Source organism: Sinocyclocheilus grahami, unplaced genomic scaffold (genome assembly GCF_001515645.1).
Source record: "Sinocyclocheilus grahami isolate Dianchi unplaced genomic scaffold, SAMN03320097.WGS_v1.1 scaffold288.1, whole genome shotgun sequence".
In the NCBI taxonomy this organism is placed as follows: Eukaryota; Metazoa; Chordata; class Actinopteri; order Cypriniformes; family Cyprinidae; genus Sinocyclocheilus; species Sinocyclocheilus grahami.
This window is the reverse complement of record NW_015505467.1, coordinates 1,718,271-1,742,350: the sequence shown is the minus strand read 5'-3', so window position 1 is coordinate 1,742,350 and position 24,080 is coordinate 1,718,271. Positions and strand designations below refer to the sequence as shown.

The following is a 24,080-nucleotide window of genomic DNA, read 5'->3' as shown; positions in this document are numbered from 1 at the left end:
GAGGGGGTTATGTGTGAGACACAGAAAGAGATGATTAATGGGAGAGTCAGACTGATATCAGAGTTGTAATTATCAGCATAAAACAGGTCACAGCATTAGCGTGCACACACGCACACACAAATAGACACAAAGAGCCAGACACGCTCGCCAGAGCCACTCGCAATCAGCACTTTAACAGCAATTTAATAAGGGAGATAAAGAAAGATGGAGAGAGAGGGAAAGAAAGATGGAGACACAGAGAGTGAACGTACGAGTCGGTTGATCCGTACGAACTCCTCAGGACTCTTGGCCCAGGGCGGCAGCTCCACATCTGACACCACCGTCCCATCATCCATCACTCCCAGGTTGTAATTATTGGAGTTGACAAACATCTCTGGGAGGTAATAGAACTCAGGGATCAACTCCTGTGAGAGAGACAGAAAAAAGGCATATGTAACTATAAATTTCAAATTATTAACTGATAAAATAATTAGTTTAGGGCTTGTAATCAATTTTAAATATTTAATCTTAATTATTTAAGTAACTTTTTGGTACATGATGTTAACAAATGCAGTTAATTTTTAAGAAAGAAAACTAAATCAAATGTATATATGTACTGTATAATATGTATAAAACGTGTAAATAAAATATGTATATAATGTAAAAAAATTAATAAAAGGTGTTGTTGGCAGTATATATTTTTTATGCTGATATCACTGAAATATATGAGAACTCACTGCCTCTATGGCAGTCTTAGACTCAAAATCAAAAGGAAATGGGGGGGGGGGGGGGGGGGGGGGGGGGGGGGGTAGATTTGTTGGCATGTTTGCCAAAATGATAAACATCATTTACACAGTGACTTTGACATTCCTAAATTAGACATATTCGACAATCAAAAATAATTATTCAAAATAATTCACCAAATAACATTCAATAATTCATTCCAAACAAGAAAGTAAACAAGGAAGCAAAGCTGATTATTGTGCAAAAGCAGATGCATCCAGTTTCAAGTATTTCTAGATATCTATACAATATAACAGCTCATTAAATGGGAATCAGGACTGGAGGAATCAGTTATTCCTTCTTTGAATCTTTAGCCTTTAATCTGTGCCATGCTGCCACTCTAAGTGAAAGATGCAGTTGGAGCTACTCTAGTTTAATATCCAATTTTAAAGTCTTCACAGAAAGAGTGACTGCATGTCATCCTGAAAGAACATTGCAGTGCAGTGGCACGCTGCAGTCAAAGCATGGTAAACAGTAATAGATCTCTTTCCTCATTTATAAAATATATGGGCATTTTTCTTAATTCTCATTACACAGTGTTTGGAGGAAACAATCATTCTTGCTGCTCTTGCTACAGCGCTCAAATGTGGTCAAGTTTATTATATAACTTGATTATATGAGACAAACAGGATTCTTAAAATTGTTTCAATGGAGAGGAATAAAACTCTGGGTCTAAATTTAAAAATATCAGCTATCAAATTAAAATTGTTAACTTGTACTTGGTATTGGTCTGAAGTTAGTCCTTGGAGGATAAACATGCTCTTGCTCTGCAGAAACATGAGTCCCTTGGGAGAACCATCTAACTGACAATCTATCACTCACTCTGTAGTCATAGACCAATCAAGTTCTGTCTCACATCCAAATTAATCTATGGTTTTCTGTGAAAGGTCCATTAAAAAGAGCAAAAACCACATGGTTAATGTTTCTATGTAGAAGAATAACATTTTAGGTTTAAATTTAAACATCCATATAAGAATAAATACAACTTTACATGTTTAATATAGCATAGCATGCATTAATATGTTATGTATATACAACACAGCTCCTCAGTGAGTGGCCAATTAGATGAGCAAACAAAAGGTGGAAGTTCAAAACTAGCCTCCTGCCTCATTTCTTTCTGGTCCTCTCTTTAAAACCGAAGTCTTTAAAACAAAAAGGTCACGATTTTACAATGGCACCAGGCGCCCTGAGGTTCATGTATGGAGCCTGGTGTAAATTTGGCGTCTTCATTGGGGAGCTATTATGCGCAATGGCCCTTGAGCAGAACTGGTCATAGGGCAAAACCTGTGATCCAAAATCCTGTCCTGCTGCGGGTCAGTAGAGAGGGGTGCCCCTGGGCCCGCTCTTAGGTCCTCTCTGATTCCCCTGAGGGGAAACTTTCAGTGTCCGCACTGCTTTCAGCCTAGTGCACGGGGGTCAGGGGATGGAGGTTAAAGGTCAGGCCAGAGTTTGCCTGACTAGAGACAGACAGGATCAGCGTGGCTTTAGGCCATTATAGCTCTCTTTAGCCTAGACACAAAAACTGCTAAAGGCTTTTCACCCCTTGGTTGAATGAGGGGGTGTTTCTAAATGTGGGTGGACTACTGTGCTTTTTGTTTTTTTTTAAGAAAAAGGGATAACAGCATGGCAAATTGATACATTATTAAATTTGAAGGCACTTCTTTGCTTCTCATTTGCACCTATCAGACCCTTTTTGCAGGGTTAAGAAAAGTGAAACATGTTTGAAATGCACAGCTTCAAAGTCAAATAAACTGAAGGTGATTTCCAGGTTTTTAGTCAAGTACTCCATTCGGTTTTGATGCACGCCAACCCTGTTATGCTGATCCACAGTGACAAGCTCACGTAGAATCCAAACTGGGCTTTGAGTGAAGCTTTCGGTATCAAGTGTGACCATGTAATGTGAGCCACATGTCTTATTATCAAATGAGCGCAATCAGCCCCTGAAAAACGGCAGCATGCAACGACCGTGCTAACAAAATGGCTGTCTGTTGTAATGAATATTTCAATAGTTCTGGACATTTGTTAAAGTTAATGCTGAAAACTCTGAGGGCCTCTGAGTGTGCAGTTGGGATTGCTGTCTGACTTTGGTTTGGGGCCGAACGACAAAAGGTTCAACTGAGGGTTAGAGTGTTATGAAAGGTTTCGCAAGAGAGAGTGAAAGGGGGGAAAGGGGGGAAGTTTGAAATCAAGATTAGTTTAAAGCTTTGATCAAGGACCCTTGACGCTTTCATAGTAGCATGACAAGGATTGGTTGTGACCGTACATGTGCTAGGGCCAGTTTTTATGGAAAGGTGATGGGGGCAGCCGGGCAGAGAGCTGCAGTGTCTCCATGACAACTGCCCTCACACCAAGTCCCAGCAAGCTCCAGTTACCAAGAGGAAGTCAACTCACTAGAGAAACGTCTAATCATGTAATAGCCTCCACATTTGTGAAAAATATCAGTGCAAGGCAAAAACCAAATCCAGGGACCGACTGATGCCTGAATAAGAGTAAATAAGCACAAGTACAGCTTTGTGCATGTGAATAAATATGGATTCATGACAATAAATGAACATTTAAATTAAAAGGTAATATTATGACTCACAAAGCATTTCTGAGTGTCATGCACATATGTTGACATACCTTCACGTCAGACGTGTCCCTCTGGCAGTTTCTCCAGGCTCTGGACACTGAAGAGAAAGTGCGATCTGCGTGGTCAAATTTCCCACCTTGGAAATTCAGGAAGAACGTTGTGAAAGGCTCCTGAGAATAGAAGAGAACGAAAAAATACACACATTCACGCTAAAATGAGTATTACAAAGTCATGTTAGGGCCTAAAACAACTACAGGGCAAATTCCACTGAGCACAGATCATGTATTTAATAACTACGAGTCTACTTTGATCAGCGTTTAGCCTGCAATTTTAAAATTTTTCAATATGTGCAACCAGACCAGAATCTCTTATTTAGCATCGATGCCTGCTGTTCATAACAAAGCCTTAAACAATATGATCCTAATTTGTGTGCACTAAATGACATCCTCTTCCCCAAAAGAGGGACCTGAATGCTAAAGAAACCTGTTATTAACCCTGGTCATACAGTAAATCCTTTACAAGTGCATTATTTGTTCTTTTCTAATCATGCTTAATCTTGTTTGTGCAGAATCAATAGGTGGTTCTTTTGAAACAATACCTCCCCGATGAGAAGGACGCAATTAGAGTGAATAGCACCCCGGTAAGCTACACCATGAAAGAAAACTACCCTAATTACGCAGAGGCTTTTGAGTGCTTGACTGAATTTAACACCCTACTTTTTTCTGTCAAGAGCCTCAATATCACGAGGTTGCTGATTTGTGCTATGGTACATGAATTAGGGTGTTTGGTGAAGTGGATTTGGGATAAGCCTGATAATAATGGGATGGGATCAATACAATGGGCCAACAGGGAATGGCAATGAAAGTGAAAAACTGTAACAATTACAGTGATGGCCAGGAATGGGCTAGTGACCTCTAGCTCTGGCTCTCTCTCTTTGTGAGTAGAATTTATAAGGAATATGTGAATGCTCTAAACATTCAAACTAAATAAAACATAGACCTAATTTAAATGTGAAGCAACTGACACTGTACAAAGGCTTCGAGAGGACCATGGGACTTTATAACTGTAAAACTAATACAGAACTGCTTATATTGAACAAAACCATGCTTCATCAAAATATTGTTATAAAGCTTATAAAGTATTTTTCCTCCCGAGTGTCACGTCTTTGTTCTCTGCAGATATTAGAACACAAAGGATGAAGGGAAGATGAGCGATGTGTTGTGTGTTTGTTAGTATGCAGATAAGGCCTACATTTCAATATAACAATAAATCAACCTGACTGAGCACGCACATATGCCCAATTATAAACAACAATTAGTTGCAATGTGCTTCACAACAGATCACATGATGAATGTGTAACATTTTGCCGCAGCATAAAGAGCACAGAACTGCTATGTTTTAAAACCCTTTAAAAGGTGCAAATCATTTTGACAATTATGATCATGTCCCGTTTATTTGTCCTACATAAACAGACTATGAAAAAGCAAATGTTAAAGGACATAATGCACTGAGAAATGGCACACTGACATGCTTTTCTTTTTCGTGCAACTGATGTTATAAAAAAGATTTAAAAATTGTGCAGTTTGGAGTTAGATACATCTCTGTGTTACAGTGTGAAACTTACAATCCTGAGTAGCCACATCTGAGTAAAGCTGGAGGTGGAATAGTGTGTGCCGTAGTGGAATTTGGGCACCTGCTCGTCCTCCCATGATTCAAAACGTTCAGAGAAGAATGCAGCCCTCTTTGGGTTGAGGGCACCAATAGGCTGTAATGAGAAAGGACAACATTATTGTAATAAACATAAAACTGAATTAATAAAGCATAAATGTTCAAGAACCAAAGAAATAAATTATTAGAATAAGGACCACAGGTGTTAAAAAGTAATAATTTGTTAATGATAATTATTTATTTAAATAATAATTTAGTGCAGCTGTCAAGTTTCATCAATAATAGACTGTTATTTTTAGTGAGTCACATTCAACAGTCTGTTTTCTGTATCTGTGAATAAAAATAAAATCTTACAGTTCATGTAGGTGATTGAACAAAATAATTGTGTTCATTTGTACTGCTGTTCATATGTTTGGGGTCTGTAAGATTTTTAAGATTTCTAAAACTGTAACATTGTGAAATATTATTACAATTTAAAATAACGTTTTCTTTTTTAATATATTTTAAAATGTAACTTATTCCTGTGAGAGCAAACCTAAAAATTTAGCAGCTATTACTCAAATTTTCAGTATCACATTATCTTCCAGAAATCATTCTATTATGCTCATTTAGTGCTCAAGAAACACTATTATAATCAATGATGAAAACAGTTGTGCTGCTTAATATTTTGGAACAGTGGCACTTTTTTTATTTGATCAAGATTCAGTGAATGACAAATTGAAAGTTCCAAAGAACAGCATTTATTTGAAATGTAAATCTTATAGCACTATACTTTTACTGTTGATCAAATTAATGAATCCTTTCTGAATTAAATAATTTCTTGAAAAAAAACCATACTGACCCCTACTTTTGAATTATGTATATTTGTACATTCATAATGGTGTTAAACATTAATAGTAAAGGGTATATTGAATTTAAGGCAGGGGATGAGAGATCTAATACTCTCTTGACATGCATTGGGTTTTATCAGAAGCATTGATTAGCTGCTTTAATTCTTCATTGATCTGAAGAAACCCAGCATACGGAAACAGGTCATTATTTAAATGCTCATTTATATGTATTGTTATTACCCTGCTGAGTCTTTATTACTCTTGAACTGCAGCTCTCTTTCTCTCTCTGTCTCTCATATCTTAGTTTGATCAATAGTAATGGAATGATGGAGTTCCTTGAAATGAGAGTGGGCAGGACAGATCGACCATCTCCATCTTCCTCTCATATCATAGCTGTGTAATGAGGGTCCTCAGCTGCTTTTCTATTGATTACAATGGTGCTAGAACAATATGTGTGTGAAACCACCGATTGTATCTTTTAATGCTCCACTGTGCTTATGTGGCTATGTGTGCCTGCATTAATGTGATATTTAACACTGTGCAAGAAGGCCAAGGGCTGTGGGGCTCATTTCAAAATAGAGGTTAATTATATTCCACTAATTCTAATATAATCGTGATTAAACCATGTTTTGGATTTAATTGGGATTTAAAAGGGAGCGCTGTTTAATCAACATTTGATTGTAAATCACTAAAGCTTGTATAATTGTCACTGAAATGTAATGGACTTATTCTGTGTGTGTGTGTGTGTGTGTGTGTGTGTGTGTGTGTAAACTGAAATGCAGCCCTGGGCTGACAATGACACACAGTCTGCTCTCTTGTGGCAACTACGGTGAGAACACACACTGAATTAAACATTGTGCGATTTAACTGATTGATTGCGGTAATAACAGGACCCTCATTAAAGAAAGAAAAGGGAGAGCAGGATAAAAAACATCTCTGTCATAGCTCAGTGTGAGTGTGTGTGAGTGAGAGAGTGTTTCTATGTGGATGTGTAAATTTGTGTGCATGTATATGAGTGTGTGTGTGTTCGTGCGAGCCCCTCGTGTTGTTTACGCTCCAGTACAATAGGGTCTCGTGACAGTGTCGTTCATCAGGGTTATCCCCGTACCACAGCGCAGTGTGATGGAGTGAACGCACACCACCGACCCTAATACTCTCTGGCAGCACTGCTGAATATTTCTCTAGTGACGGCTCAAATAAATGAGCTGCCCCAATGTTTTTAATTAGACTGCAAATCTGAACAGACTGCCAGTAGCTTTGAGTATCAGCACTTCACCGTGCTGCTCAAAATTCAGGGTTTCTGAGGGGGGAATTCATGAATTGGGCCTGATAGCTTTGTGCATTTGCACACGATTGACGATTAAACAAATCACAAATATGCCCAAATATTCTCTGCTGGATGCAATTTGTATTGCCCACTGTGATCTAGGCACCTTTAAATGCAGAAAGTGTGCTTGTCTAAACAGTGACTTAATTTAAGTTCTGAATTAGAAGGTTTTTTTTTTTGCACTGAAACACAGCAAGCAAAAGGGGTGCAATGCAATATATTACTATAAGAACTAATCCACTATGCTACACGATTAAATACTACCCCCCAACATTGCATGTTTTCTGTGTCTCTTTAATCAAATACACTTGATTCAGATCATCAGCTCATTAGTAGAGACTCCAAGACCTGAAATGGGTGAGTCAGACAAAGGAGATGCAAAATGTGCAGTGTTGGGGGGCTCGAGGAACCACTGCATTATAGAAGGTGTGAATGTGTATCTAGTGCTCAGTTGAAAGAGTGTAAATTATGTGATGCAGGGCGAATCAATATGCCATTAACTACATCACAGTGAGGGTGGAGAAACAGGTCAATAAATTTAGTTATCTTTGTTAATGTACAAATATAATACCATGCCTTAGCCAGGACATCTTTTATTTTATCTGTCATTTCACTAGTATAGGATGTCTCCCTCATATATTTCTTAATATACCAGATAAAATATTAAAGTCACAATGGAAATCATATTGTTTCGCTTTCGTTTATCACAATATTGCAATTAAAGTCAGCATGAAATGGAAATTCACCCTATTTTCTAAATGCATCTTATTGATCTTATTGTGAATGACTCATTCAGTGTTTTTCATTTAATGATTCAATGTTTTTGAGCTCGTAAATCTTAATCAAACTGTCATAACTCGACCTTCTGGTTAAATGATAGACTTCTCTCTGGTGATGTATGCTGGACTTCTCCAATCATTTAGTCTATACTTAAACCCACCCTTTTCTCACAATTGACTGCAAGCTCACATTCAGATCAGATCTGCCTCCATCCAATCAACGTTTCACTTGGATGTACAGTACATCAAACTACGGAAGAAAATATGTTGCTACTTCTGTTACATTGCAACTTTAAGTGAACATGAGAGAGAATTTGGACTTCTAACTTCTAACATAAGACAATTTATTAAATAATATTTGAGTTATTTCCTTTTTTTCCTTTTCAAAACTTATAGGTTTCTGCTGTGTCCTCAAATGCCATCCTGTTATACTTTTGTAAAATTAATTTAACTAAGAAAGGGCAGTTCCTTGATGTCAACATCATTTAGGAAGTGACTTTTTTGTAGAAAAGCTACGGCACATCAATAAAAATTAATACATAAATAATTCACTCTCCCAACCTGACCTGTGTGAGTCTCTCTCTCTCTCTCATGCATATGGAACAATTTCAGTCATAATCCTAATATGGTTTTGATGCATTGTGATATGTATTGTAGCGTGCACATTATTGTGAAGTATTTTAAAAGAATAAAAATAAACAACTGATGAATATGCTTGTGTCTCAATATCCACTGAGACACATAAGAAGCGGAAATATATTTGGAAAGCGGCTCGCTCAGTTGTGTCAGTTTTGTTCTTTCTAGCCGCAGTGATAATTCTGGCTGCACCAGATGTCACGAAGAGGTTAGAGTTTATGATAAGAAAGCCAGCGGGGTCATAACGATGAGACAAAAGGAACATAAATTCATGAAGCACATTCCTCTGCCCGCAGGGAAGACAGCGCGTGTAACACGGCGTCTATGGCAATTTCACCTCGCTGTGTAAAAGGTCCCACATGACCTGGTTCTATCAAAGCAGTGCTGGGACGTGGCATACGCAGACGACAAGAGAGAGCGGGAGGGGTTAAGGACAAAAAGAGGAAAGACACACAGCATATACAAGGTTCAGATGGCCTTCACAGGCGAGACGGTGTTGTCATGGTCCACTGGTCATACACTGATATTGCCTGTGTCAACAGCATGAATAAAGCAGTTGTAATAAAGAATGTTGAGATTTGCTGTTGTTCGCTGCAGAGGGAGGGGTGGCTGCTCTCGCTCGGCCTCCGTTTCTCCCTAAGGCTTGAAAGCTTGACTGAACATAAAGGCAAGGCTGTCAAAACTCGAGAGAGAGTTTGAGGGAGGGAGGGATGGAAAGAAAGAAACAAAGGCGAGGGTGATGTAGGATGGTGTGCAGGACTGTTGTCTTTTAACCTAGTGGGCGGAAGCCATTGCAAAGAAACAGAACAAGGCTGAACAAATTATAAATAAATAAAGAGATATGCTGCAAGCTGTGTGTTGGCTATAACAGCGTGTGTCTCTGTGTATATTTATTTGTTCAAGCATGTACAGGGGGAAACATAACAGTCTGCCACTAACAGCTGAAAACTAGATACAGTATATACACTGCATTGCTTTCAGATCAATCGATTTTTTCTTTAATTGACTGGCATTTTTTATTTTTACTATAACATTACGAAGCATGCCACAATGTCTGGGAATATTTTTGAGTGATGAAACACTCAAGAGAAAAGTGGGGGAAACATAACAGTCTGCCACTAACAGCTGAAAACTAGATACAGTATATACACTGCATTGCTTTCAGATCAATTCGATTTTTTCTTTAATTGACTGGCATTTTTTATTTTTACTATAACATTACGAAGCATGCCACAATGTCTGGGAATATTTTTGAGTGATGAAACACTCAAGAGAAAAGAGTTTTGAACCGATTCTTTGAAATGGACAGCCTGAAATAATCCATGCGTAGATCTGAGCTGCTATTGATATTTTCTTATTGCTCTCTTACTTGCAAATCATGACAATTTAGATGGTTTTTAGGAACAATAGTTAATTGTCAAATAAAGAGCACATTAAAACAATGTTTTAATGTATTGCATTGCACTGCATAGATCAATAGATTGTTTTTTTAATTGTTTGGCATAAAACAATGTTTTAATGTAACTGCATATTCACAAAGTTGGTTCATTTTATATTGTCTACTACATAATATTGAAAATATTCCAGTTATATAATATATATTAACCTAAACTACTCTGTACCTGAAAGAACTAGTTTTTGCCGAATGTGAATTGGCAAAACACAGAGACATTTCTTTGCTAAAGGCAATGCAGTAGATACAGATAGCATCCTGCATATAAATCTGCACTGGAGAGCAATATGAGCGATGATCTCAGTCTGAAGACAGTAAGGGTGACTTCTCAAACCTCATGGTTCTTGTTGCACAGGAATTCATCTTCCATTATCTCTCAGTCCTTTGTTTTCCTGCCTCTCAGAACTGATTTATTCTGCCATTTTGGGTCAGAGTGGACACTCGTTCGATCATCTGAGCTCTAAAAGTAATCCTCTGTCCTCCCTCCATTGGCCACCATTACATGAAATTGATGGTCATTTTTGAGGCAGTGACTGGCAAGCTTTCACAAGCACTTTTAAAGTGGAGTTTAAGGGTGGAGGCGTTTTAAAACACAACTTTTGTCCTGCAACTCAATTACCCAAATGGTGCAATGTGAGTAAAAAGCATTCTTTTGGAGGAGTGCCCCCCAGCTCCCTGACATAAAATATTTATCAGGTCTAGACTGAGGAAGAAGCTCTTCAAAACACCAGTTTTGAGATACAAACATAAGTGAGCCACATTTAAATAAAATGCAAATAAACATCATCGTCAGGACAGGATGGACTGGACTGAATATCTCAACTAGCATCTAGGATCTTCCTTCTGACTAATGCTGGTTAATCACTATCACTTCAGCGAAACAGCTATTAGTAGTTCAGGGGTAAACTCACTACATAACAATCGATTGCAATTACAGACCATGGTATCATGACTACAGAATGATCAACCAGGAGAACAACCTCAATCCACTGGCCTCAAAGAACCATTCAGTCAAAGAACCATCTCTTTTCTACCTTTTTATAATCTGAAGAACCTTCTTTCACCACAAGAACCTTTTGTGAAACAGAAAGGCTCTTCAGATGTTAAAGGTTCTTTACGGAACCATTTAGACAAAAAATTATTCTATGGCATCATGAAGCACCTTTATTTTTAAGATTGTTGGATGCGAATAATCGTTTGACAGCACTAATTTTATTTTAATATAACATAAAATAGAAAAATTTAATTGTAATAATATTTCACAATATTACTGTTTTACTGCATTTTTGATAAAAAATGCAACCTTGGTGAGCGTAAGAGACTTCTCTTACGAACCCCAAAACTTTAAATCGGTGTTGTACATATCATTTGTTGCCATTGAAATGAAGTGTATTTACTGTATATCAACATTATATCAATTACTAGCCACACTGCTTATCAGTATACGCACTGACTGGATGCGCCACTAATATGATTTCACGCCACCTAAAGCTCTGTTTGCAAAAGAAAAGAGATAAGAACAATCCTTCTGAACTGCCTTCAAATGGTGTGATACAATTTAAGATACCTATGTATTGAGCGAGAGACTGAGAGAGACAAAGGCAGGTCTGGTGTTCCCAGCAGTGAGCTGTGTCAGTCTGTCTGTGTGGTTAGCTGAAGTACTACTACGCTCATTAATTAGCTCCTTAGGGAGGCTGGCTGGCTAACGGGAATGGGGGAGGAGGTGAAAGCGGGATGTAAGGGGTTTCTGAGGGGTTGATTGAGGGGGAGAGGGGAGGAGGACAGACACGGGCCCATTATCTGACTTGTCTGCGGTTGAGGGTGCCTGGCATGAGGTGACGTGCATGCGGCCGCAAGCGCTGTACTACATGTACGGTCAGACTCCCAGCGATGGGGCTAGAGCAGCAGTCATTCCCTCCCTCGCTAGATGGCTACATCTGTCTATCAGACTCAGCCTCATCATTAAAACTGCCGGATGAGGTTTTCACATAAATACTCCCATGTACTCTTGTTTTCAAAACTTTTCTTCAGACATGTCCTTCAGTCTCTAAAACTACAGGAGCTCTTTGAAGTTCAGGCTGTTGGCTTTGTGTGTGTATGTAGTCATGTGTTTACCTTGGATAGATCTCTGTAGTTGCTGGGCAGAGTGAGGTCGAGATCTTCACTGTCGTAGTTGGTGATTACCCAGGGGAACACAGGATACTGGTTCAGATCGTTATATGTACGGCCTAAAACACAAGCAGGGTCGAGAATCCTCACACATTTCCTCAAGTTGTATTACCATAATCATGACTTTACTTCATCATCATGTTCAATGGAATTACAAAGAGTCTCGAATAAAGAAAACACAGAAACTACTGATACTGAAGAAACAGTGATTACAGAGAGCAGATGACAACTGTTATTTTTAGTTTCAAAGATGTGGCCTCTTTTCAAATAACTTCCAAACTTTGTTAGTTGTCTAACACTATGTCCTAACCAAATGTGACAAGATTCCAGTCTCAGTGCTTTGGTTCAGGGAGGTATCAGTGTGGGCAGAACTATGTGGCCCAACATAGCAAAAAAATAAAATAAAATTACCAAACATGTGTTTAGCTAGTCACAGCTGATTAGGACAGAAACCTGGATTAACACGTAAATTTGGTCTCTTGTTGTGTCACATAGAGGTGTTAGGGCAAAGAGTTATTCATTCGTTAGTACATTCAGCTTTATGTGTACATTCAGTGTTCAGGTATCATTGGTTTTTACCAGATATGGTGTTGAGGAACATGAGGTACTCAAAGTTGGAGATCTCTCGTCTTTGCCAGCGCTGGGTCATGTTGGAGGCCTTGTAAAGCTGTTTCGGACTGGCCAGAGAAATCCGTCTGTCAGAAAAACACAAATCACATTCAGAAATTCAAAGAGTAACCTGAAATGTGCATGTCTTTGCTGTTCAGTTGGTTTACAATACATTATTTAATGTGCAATTTCAAATATGAGCACTTGTTTTCAGGATATTTTGTAAATTAATATATGTATGATGAGAAAAATATTGTACAGATTATGGCATAAGCCACAGATAAATTGCAGAAAATCTGATAAAAATACAGTGAGATAGTAAGAGAATCTCTAAATGTTTCTTTATCACTCAGACAGAGAAAAGCTCTTTAGTTTCAGCATTTGTCCAATTTGGCATCACAGTTTCCTCATAATTCAGTCATTGCCTCAAACATTGTTAATATACTTTCAGAGCACCGTAACATTGTCTGTGCTCATACATTATAAAAAAAGACTAAAATCCTATGGCTTTTTTCATACATTACAAAAATTCAGAACTTGTACAGCATTTTGCCTGCTTAACAAACACTGCCGGAAATGTATCGACAAAGGACCTCTAAAAGGAAAAAACTTAAGGCTGTGCATTTAAAAAAAAAAAGTGCCAACTGCTTTAATACAACATCTGTATAAATAAAATAGACATAATATGATTAGCCATTTTGTTCGTTTGCGCTCCGATGAAAAAACTTCCATAAGAAGCCAATATTCATTACGACAGATACAAGCAGTGAAACATTGCAGTACTGTTATACAAAATACCACTCTACCAGTCAGATTCAATGACAGGAACTTTTCTATAATTCAGAATATAACCTACATCCAAATCCAGACATGAACACAGACACACAATGGCCTCATGGGTAATGTGGGAACCTGTTAAATGAACATGCACAGTGCCAGCAAATATGTGGACACTAAAACAAATGACTCTCCATCCAATTAAAACAAAGTGAAATTAGAGAATTCATCACTGTCACCCAGCATGATTATAGTCATTAGGCCTCTCTGAAGTTTTCAATGCCCTTTGCCCCTCCTAACACAGAGGCAACGCAGTAACAACGCTAGGCAAATGCCCCACGAATGTTAGCAGAAAGGCATAAGTGAATTCATGGCAGGAGAGGGCTGTCTGTAATGGACAGTACCGCTACAATCACTTCACACATTCTTTCATTGCCAGGAGGAGACATCCAGAGACCTCTGTGGGATCAATATTCACTATATTCTGTTACCCACATTGTTATTTTAGTTACTTAATTGCAATGAATGTTTACTTTTAATAAGAACACTGATTTAGAAGGATATTGTGATGGAATTTCACTTGTCTAAATCATCTTTTCTTTGGCTGAACTACAACAGCAGCAGTGTGTGTGTGTGTGTGTGTGTTTCCTGTGTTTCCAGTCTGCCCTGCAGGCTCTGCTCTCGCCCCTGTATTTATTTCTCAGTTGGGGAGATAAATAAATGATGTGAATTGTGTTTGTGTGAAGGTAATTAGGCAGTGTTACAGACACCCCTGACACCATACACACATTAACACACACAAACAAGCAGAGTTAAGGCCCGTTCACACCAAGCACGATAACTAAAAAGATAACGACAAAGATATAGTTCTAAAAAATAATTCTCAATGTTAAAGAATGGCAGAGTCCACACCACCACTATAACAATAAAGGCATAGAGAAACGATATCGTTGGAATCACTTTCAGAACACATTTTTTCAGATGATGAACAATACAAACATTGACATCCAATCAGAATCCATCCTGCTGTAACGAGCTCAAGAATTTAAAGCGGCAGACGAGCGTACGCTTAGAACAAACAGATGATATCGATGGTAATATCGTTATCTGTATAGTCATCGTTCTTGGTGTGAACGGGGCTTTGGGCCAGAAACATATATTCCGGAAGTAACAGTTACGCAAACGTAGAATTGAATGCCTAGCCAACAGATTGCAAGTGCAGAACTGAGTGACTATGAGCAAAGATGGCAGAAAGATAGCAAATCACATACTTTTGGGGGTTCTGCACAAGTTATATGCAAGTGTCATTGAGATTAATGGGAATGCTAATGTATAGCTTTCTGCATGTATTATAGATTTCAAACAGAAGAGACTGTTTACTACTGTAATTGAATGGTGCAAATGAAACAAAGAACATGCCTGGTCTGAGGAAGGCCAAAATTCGTGCCGACTCCAACTCTGGGGAGACAGTGCACCACCTTTTTCACTGTGGCCGCATCTGGGAAGTTGAACATGACTGCCGCTGTAAGAAGAAAAGAGGAATTTAAAGCATCATTCCCTGTGTGTGAATAAAACAAGCAAACTTTTTGTTGAACTGTTTGAACTGTCATTTCAAAATTATTAATTTTCTAAAAAAATAAAATTTTTTATTATTATATATTATTTTCCTTGATTTTTCCCTCTAAGGTTGATTTAATGTTAGTAAAGTTTTTTTCCTGTCTTTTTATTCCACAATAGATCAATAAATGGTTCCCAGCCTGTTTTCTATAGTATAATGATCTCCTCAAAAAATGCATTTTGATGCCTCATGCTACGATCCCCTTTAAGATATCACAGAACAGCTATGGATCAAAGCATACTTCTGTTGGCCAAGAAGACCTCCAGCGCTGTATTCTGTAGCAGATAGCGGCGAGAAAAAACTGCTCTGATCTCTGTGAACTGCCATTTCCCATGCAGACCCTCTGTGTAGGCCAAAATCTGTACAGGAGAGACAAAGAAAAACAACTGATCAAAGATAAATGTAAAAAAATTAAGGGGATATGAGTGAGAAAGCAGTGGGGCAGAGGGAAGGTTTTAGTTCATTTATCACCCATAGTTCACGCCCAGGGTCGCAGAGCAGGATTAATGTATATTATTGATCAGTCCTCATGAAAAAGAGATGCTTTAAGCGCTAAAATGACACACACTGAAAAGGTGCAGGAAGGCCACAGTTCACTAAAAGGTAATCAGTACCAAGAGAACTGGAAATCTATCAATATTTGCCTTTCAAGTTGGTGTAAGCGAAACATGGCTTTAGCATTTGCTGCTGCTGCTGCACAACCATCACATTTTTGTTGTTCAGAAAATACAAGAAATGCTGAAAACAACTTTCACAAAGTGCAAGAAATGCTGAAAGCAAATCTAGGGATCTAGGGATGTCTATAAAAGAGTTTTCATACACATTAAAATGCTGCAGATTACTGGGATAAGAGACACTGGAATTCATCTCTAAAAGTTATTAATTTGCTGTTTAATGCTAGGAAAAAAACAACAGTTTTTATATCTAGGGATGTCTATAAAAGAGTTTTCATACACATTAAAATGCTGCAGATTACTGGGATAAGAGACACTGGAATTCATCTCTAAAAGTTATTAATTTGCTGTTTAATTGGGAAGGGAGTAAGCTAGAGATGTTTTTCAGATAGCAGGAAAAAGACTATGATAAATGCAAATACAAAAAAATTTAATTTATAAATTATAAATTAATATTAATTATAACATGTTATACATTTATTTATATAAAACAAATAAATAAATAAATGCAACTAACCACCATACAGTTAACAAAGAAATATGCTTATTTAAAAAAAAAAAAGGTAGGACAACACACTTCATATTTGTCATTGCTGATGTGAAACTCTACAATACTTTGTTGCAATTTTGTCTGTCCTTTGGTAGAAGCAACCAAATTAGGTTTCCAACAATGGCAGGTTTCCATGATCCTGGAAAATGACAGACAGCATAATTTTGCATCTACAGATACTCAGCTGTGACAAACACACCAGTCTTTTCTATAGACTTGTCCTCCTTACGCTCACTGTTTTCTTACATTTCTAATTTAGCTTAATTACAAATTGGTTGTTAGGACAGAAGAGGAGAAAAAGACCACCGCACCTGATCTGAGCGGCTCGGATTAGGGCAGATAAACAGCTGAGATTTTTAGACACTTAGATCTTCTAGTACCAAGGCTAACACTGATATGTACTCATTAATGAGAGAAAGAGAAGAGGATAGAAGAAGAGAGATCGAGAGGGCAGCAGCTGTGCTGTGCGCTCAGAGCAATGTCACTGCTCCTGTCTGCTCTGCAGACTCACTTCAAAGTCTCCAGAGTTCAATTAAATGTGGATTAGGGCTGTTCCACCGCCACGGTAATGCTGCTGTTCGCCACCGCAAACTCCCTGACAAGCGGCATGTGAGACGGCCATGCTCTCCTATTTATCTTCCTCATCTCCCCTCTGTCAGGCGGTTGGTATGGAAACCCAAGCATTAATGTGATATCCGATGCACTACCTAACCAAGGTATAATGGAGAAGTTTGAGCATGGAAGAGTTTATTATAGCTGAGCGATCACGGATAGTGTCGTAAGATGAAATCCCTTTTTTACCCAAGTGTAATGGAGGAACTTCATCTGAAGGATCCGTCTGTTTGCATTGTGCATTAGCAGCTGCCATTGACTGGTAATGAAATTAACCTCATGTAAGCAGTGTTAATGCAGAGAGAGTCCCCCGTCCTCCCACACACCACTCAACACGACATGGCAATATAGCACACACTTCACTATCAGATCATTACCTGCCATTCTAAATGGAAGGAGTAAGAGAGTCAATGTAAATATAAACTGCTATGCATGGGATTTATGGGTGATTGCTAAGCTGTTGTTTAGAGGCCCAAGTCAAAAGAGACAACCCTCAAGTAGGGTTGTGCCAGTAGTACTAAAATTCTAATGTCAATAATACACTTTTGGGTTAGTTATGTGTTTTTAATACATTTATTTAATTCATGCGTTATTCTGAAAGAAATTCAGCAAGGAATTCAAAGTGACTGTAAAGGCATTTATAATGGCCCAAAAGACTTATATTTCAAATAAATGCTGTTCCTTTGAACTTTCTATTCATCAAAGAAATCTATCATGTTTTCCACAAAAAATATTAAGCAGCACAACTGTTTCCAACACTGATAATAATAAGACATGTTGAGCACCATATCAGCACCACTCTAGTGAAAAATAAATATACTAATATGTATTTGAAATACATTTGTTTTATGCGGAGTACACTACAAATACATTTACTTAATTATGTACTGAATAAAAATACACTGCAATTGCACTTTCAGTATACTAAACTGGTATACTTAAAGTCCGCTAAATTTGAATAACTAATTTTGTTCTTAATGCACTTTAATTGTGTGGAAGTAGGGCAGAAGACCAACTAAAGATATACTGAAGTATATTTGATTGTGCTAAAGTGGAACTATTGCAAGTATACTTCAGGTACACTTTACATATCTTGCATTTTAAAGACTGATATTATTCAAAGATCATACAATCCTCATCAGCTGTGACATTAAAACACATTTAGGCTTAATATTAATAAATTGTGCAAAAGTAGTACTCCAAATACAGTTTAATTATTATTTTTGTATTAGTAAATAAATATATTACTTTTTTACTAGGGCAAGTTAAGAAATGTAAACGGTAGTGTATGACCAGTATTAAAAATTTATACAATTTTGTTTCAAATAAATAGCAAATACTGATCTTAAAGGTTCCATCTTTACCATAAACTTTTGCTATTACAAGTGAGTGCTCGATAATGGCAGTAGTAATAAAAAATGAGAAAATAGGCTAAATGAGAGTAACAATTAAATATCCAATATTTGTGCATCACTATCAAAATGTACAAACAAGAACTATTAATAAAAAAGTCGCTCATTCCTTTAGGATGACAGTCATCTGAAAAGGGGACCTGGTGATGAAATTCAAACCGTAAAATCTTGCTGACTTAAAAAGACGACCTTTAACCTGTGGTTCATTCCATCTCTATTGCAGAACTACTTCAACAGTTCACACTTTATCTGGCTCCTGTCTACTCAAACCCTAAGGAATAAAGGAATGATGCAGTACCTTGGCTTGACATGCTGTAGATGGATATGACCGTCTGCTGTGTATCTAATATCTTACTTTTTATATACCTCACATACTACTAGCCTTGCAATGAACTCTATAGGTTCTCTTGATTGTTGTCCAAAAACCTGTTACTAGCGGATATTTCTAAAATGTTGATTATGGTGTGCATTCGTCATGCCATTGTTTCAACAACCTTATGCAACATCACAACATTTATTTTCATCAAGAGTTTCACTGACTTTTGGCTGAAATCTTGTATTGACAACGGAAGTGTCAAACCACTCTCTAAAGTCAACTCCAGCACATCCAAAAGACTTTTAATTGGGGTTAAGGAGGCCTGTGTGTGAAAATGATTTCTTATGCTCACTTAACCACTATTTGAGCACAGTGAATACTGGTATTGTCATCCTGGAATATGGCTATGGGTTACATCTTCTGACACGGTTGTTTAGGAAATGAAAAGCTACACACTGCACCAGCTAGGGTTAAAAGATTTGTTGCCAAACATATAACATGCCAGAAACATATTAATCACTGCAATAATGATCCAATCCTAGACTCTTAAATACTTGCTCATTTAAATCCAAACAGCAACTTTTTTATGGTCAAGCAATGTAAATGGAAAAGAAGATGCAAAACTTAAGGTCCTTGCACACTGAGTTCGAAATTTTAATATGCGTTTTTCCATTTTTTTCGTATTCGTCATCCTTTCCTATCATAAGGCTTGCTATGGATGCGAAAACGCCGAAAATCGAACCTGGTCAGAATTTTTTTATGACGGACGAAATTTTCGGAGGCAGTGTGTAAACGTGATTGACACAACGTGAGGTCGTATTTATTTTTCAACGTGCGAAAATTTCGGACGAAAAATTCGGACTCAGTGTGCAGAGACCTTTACTGTTTATCATAGAATGTTAATAAATTAAAGCTGCAAAACAGCTTTGTCTATGATGAAGAAAAAAACATTTAAAGCTGCTTTTAAAGCCTTTTTTACAGACATAAACAATGTTTGTTCCATTTTGTCAATTCTTGTTCTAAATGAAATGTTCTTTCATTCATGCCAAAAAAGAAGCTCAATTTCAAGGCCACGCCGCTGACGCCAAACTGACAACAAAAGGTTGAAGCTGAAAGGGGAGTGTGTACGTATGTGTGTGTCATTTCAAACCACTCAACCTGTTAGGATCGAGAGGCAGCAAGTCATTTCTGAGTGCTGTCATTTGTCTCTGTCAGCCGCCGAAACGAGTCTGAGATGAAGAGGGACACATCTCTCAAACACACACTCTGTCCTCTGCCAATGGACCCTGTGTGCGCAAACGACATCCTCTGAGCGACACACACACCAGGGACCACCGCTCCAGAGCATGTGCTCCGTCTCTGACAGAATTGAATGAAATCTAATTGAAAATACCCCCCACCCCAAGCCAAAAAAAAAGGGAAAGGGGGGTGAGCGGGAGAGAAAAAAAGCAAGAGATAGCAAGTGTGAGACAGAGAGCGAGTGAACTATCCAGCGCTCTCTCAGAAAGATAAATGAGTCTCTGAACAGCAGTCTCTGTTGGGCAAAGTGTGCACTTGTGTTTGAGCAGTGATAAGAGCGTTCGCAGCCAGGAAAAGGAAACGGCTCTCCTGCCGCTGATAGAATCCCCATCCTTGCTTATAAAATGTGTAATAAACGAGTATTATAACGCTCAATTTGAAGCTTGGCAACCGATGGCATGAAACGCCATGGTGTGTGTGTGTGTGAGAGAGACACTCTCAAATGCTGGTTTTTAATGTGCCTATACATCTGCGGAGCAAAATGATGTGATTGAAGTTCAATTTGTATGCTGTTATTAAGTGTTTCCGCCTGGCTGAGTGTGTTAAAGATTGTGGATGGGACATTTATTATTACCTTTTGGTCAAATGAAGTGGCCTGGGCGATAAGGTGATGAAATTAATGAGGAGGAGGAAGTGGGTGATCCATCAACATCAACATTCAGAGCCAAGCGGACTGGAGATGCAATATTGGAAAACTTGATAGAATTCATGGGAATAAAAGGGAAGAGATATTAGAGAGGGACTGCTGTTACTAACGCATCTGGCCATGTAAATAACAAGCTAGCATGTGCGCACACACGTAGACATATAGCATCAAGCTTACATTAGTCATGAAACACAATTATATTCTGATGAAAAGAGAAAATAATTTGTATAAGAGACTGAAGGCAACTGTAAGACTCAACATTTTTTCGGTCACAGATAAGCTTATTCACTTACTCAACACATACAAGTTCTCTCTCTGACTCAGAAGAACATATTGTTTTGTTTTGTTCTTCTTTGTGAGAAATGTTACACACACAAATATATTCAGATGTGGGAAAGTATATTTTGGGGTTCCTCTCTAACATTTCAATGCCTTTCAATATAAATATATATATTTTTTTAATCTCTAGGTTGTTGTTTAAAATATGAATAACAGATGCTGAATCTGTCACTTGTAGCTACAATACAGTATTTCTTGTGGTTTTGAGGTTGTGGCCAATTTAAACACTTGTTATGAAATAGAAGTTCAATGGACAATGCGAAAGATTGAATCTTTAAAATATATGATGAAGATTATTTTATCAATCTATCTAGTTGAAGACTGTTCTTGACTCATTCACTGATTCAGTACTCTGGTATTACCCTACTGTTGAAATGTTTTAGTAAGTAAGATTTTTTAGTTTTTGAAAGAAGTCTCTTATGCTCACCAAGACTGCATTTATTTGATCAAAAATACAGTAAAATAGTAATACTTAAAAATATTATTAGAATTTAAAAAAAGAGTTTCTATTTTAATATTAAAATGTAAAGTTTTATTTATTCCTGTGATGGCAAAGCAGAATTTTTGGTAGTTTTTGCCCCATGATCCTTATCAAATCATTCTAATATGCTGATTTGGTGCATTTATTATTAATCTCAGTGTGCAAACAGCTGTGCTGATTAATGTTTTGCACAGTGACACTTTTTTGATCAATAGATGGCATGACCTTTCAAAATAACATTTATTTGAAATAGTATTTTTTTTTAAACTTTTGATCAATTTAATGCATCCTTGATTTTAAAAATGTTATTTCTTCAACAATAATAACAAATCTTACTGATCAAAAACCTTTTGAGATTGATCAAGAATCCAAAACTCTTTTGTGTCAATAAAAATACAGCTACAATTCACTTTATTTCTAAATACATACAAGGTTCACCGGACACAAGCTTCCCCCACTACTCAAAAATTTTAATTTTTAGATTGATTTTTTTTCAGCCTGATTAGGAAAAGCATCATCTTGTTTTCAGGCTTGTGCTTGAAGACAAAATGTTTTGGAGAGATCTACTGTAAAGTTTAAAAAGGTTAAGGCATATAGAGGTTAGAGCCACGTGATTAAAGAGTACACATTCTTATGTGCCACTATGATGAGTCCTGAGAATCATGGGACTGTACAAGCATATGACCTCCCATTAAAAGCATAAAACAAACCAAGCAAGTTTCCCCACAAACAATAATGATATATCAGAAGATTAGCTTCTGTTGTTATCTTCAAAACATTGTAAAATCAGAGTGCAATATGAAAATATTCCACAGAGAGAGTATAAATGCCATTTTATCCTTTTACATAAAGCCCCAAGAGAAGTAATAGCAAACGGATAATATCAACCGATTAAAATGTCCTTGACGTGTAACAATAGTAAATCAGCTCAAGGGATAACAAAAGCAAACTATAAACCAGTAAAACAAACATTAGCAGTCAGCTGCTAAAGCATTTTAGCAGATACATGCATATTTACATGCATGATAGCTGAAGTGTTTACTTCTTTAAGTATTCAGGCTGAACATAGTCCAATGGGGATTAGAACTTGCTTTGTTCCTCACCACTTTGTTTGCAACAGGTTAGCCTTTTAACTTGCTGAGAGAGAGAAAGAAAGAGAGAGAGAGAGAGAGGAAATCTTGTGTGGATTTAGAAAAATGTCAAGAGCTATGGGGTTAATTGGAGGAGAAGTGAATCCTTTAGTGCACTTACTCATTAAACATTTGGCCTTTATGTAGAGGCTTGTGGGGGGTGATGGGAAGGATACACAAAACGCACTGTAGGGACTCCAGTAAGGTGAAAGTTAACACCCATTTAATGGTTTAAATGGACAAATGAGGGTGTGTTCGGCTCATAAAAATACAGTAGGGCTGTTTCAGAGTCTTAATGGCTGAAATACTGAATCGCTTCGAATGGTAAAGCGGGTGTATTAGGTTCAAGTGCATATTTGCAACAGCTTCAACTGAGCCAATGTGTCAATTTCATATTATGATTTGTCCACTTTAAAACAAAATGGTTGAATAACAACAAACAAAGGGATATGGAAGGTAGATATGCTAGATGATATGGTATATTTTGAGGAAATAATGGAGAAATATGATTAACAGGAGAAGGATTGAATCCCTCCTTTTTCTCTGATTGACATCAATTCAAAGACTTTCTCCATCCTAAGAGGTTTAAAGCGCTTTAACCCCAGGGCAAAGAGGGCAGTCTGGCTCACTGAGGAGCTGGATGGAAGAAAGACAGGATAAAGGTGACATAAGTGAGAAGAAGAGGAGCGTGAAATTTGGCAGACATTCACAAATCGACTGTTTTGCTCCAAGTATCTGGCATTGAAGACAGAAGCAACAAGTGAGAGAATGGCTATGGTGAAGAGATGTTGATGATGGGCATTGCTAATAGACTCCAAGACTCCAATTAGTCATGTTAGGGAACATATTGGCAATATTTGTGAGAATCCATATGACTGAGGGTCTACTGCAAAAGCTGCGTTTGTAAACACTACGTTGGAGAGTGTTGAGAACTAACATCCTGAACACCTCTGAGAAGCATGGAGAAAATCATGTCGACAGCCTTCCCTGTGGTTCAGTCCTTCTCCGAACTCCGAAGCATTCATACGGAGGAGAAACAGCCAGGCCAGGTTTAGATCCCGTCGCATTGCCCACCACTTTCACTCCAGTCCATTGTCACGCCGTTCCTCACTGTGTCTAAGGCAGGATGGCAGAGAAGTGAAGTCCCCCTAATCCTTCTATTGTCCCAGGCCTAATTGGATTTGGAGGAGGAAGGTGGGGTAGAGGGTAAAATATGTGAACCCCCTTTTAGGGTGCCTAAAGGGGGGACTTTAGTTTTTTCATGGCCTGAAAAGGAGGGATCCTCTGGGGATTTAAGGGATTGAAAGGTGACAGAAGCTGGATTATGTTTTTTATGACTGTGTCTTTAAGCAGGTAAACAGGGAAGCCCATTACAGGGGAAAAGTGCAGGCAGGGGTTAATGTTGGGATAGATGCTTGCTA

General features: G+C 37.8%; 1 protein-coding gene across 1 annotated transcript in view; it reads right to left on the bottom strand.

Annotated features, from left to right (window-relative positions):
• The window catches only part of LOC107600653 (lipopolysaccharide-responsive and beige-like anchor protein), a 312,032-nt gene that overhangs the window by 51,860 nt on the left and 236,092 nt on the right, over nucleotides 1–24,080 (bottom strand). The window contains exons 43-49 of the mRNA XM_016292600.1: nucleotides 15,442–15,559; nucleotides 15,002–15,104; nucleotides 12,776–12,891; nucleotides 12,143–12,255; nucleotides 4,959–5,099; nucleotides 3,385–3,504; nucleotides 252–404 (exon numbers count right to left, since the gene is read on the bottom strand). Of these exons, the coding sequence (XP_016148086.1) occupies nucleotides 252–404; nucleotides 3,385–3,504; nucleotides 4,959–5,099; nucleotides 12,143–12,255; nucleotides 12,776–12,891; nucleotides 15,002–15,104; nucleotides 15,442–15,559 (864 nt within the window). The remainder of the gene's footprint in view (nucleotides 1–251; nucleotides 405–3,384; nucleotides 3,505–4,958; nucleotides 5,100–12,142; nucleotides 12,256–12,775; nucleotides 12,892–15,001; nucleotides 15,105–15,441; nucleotides 15,560–24,080) is intronic.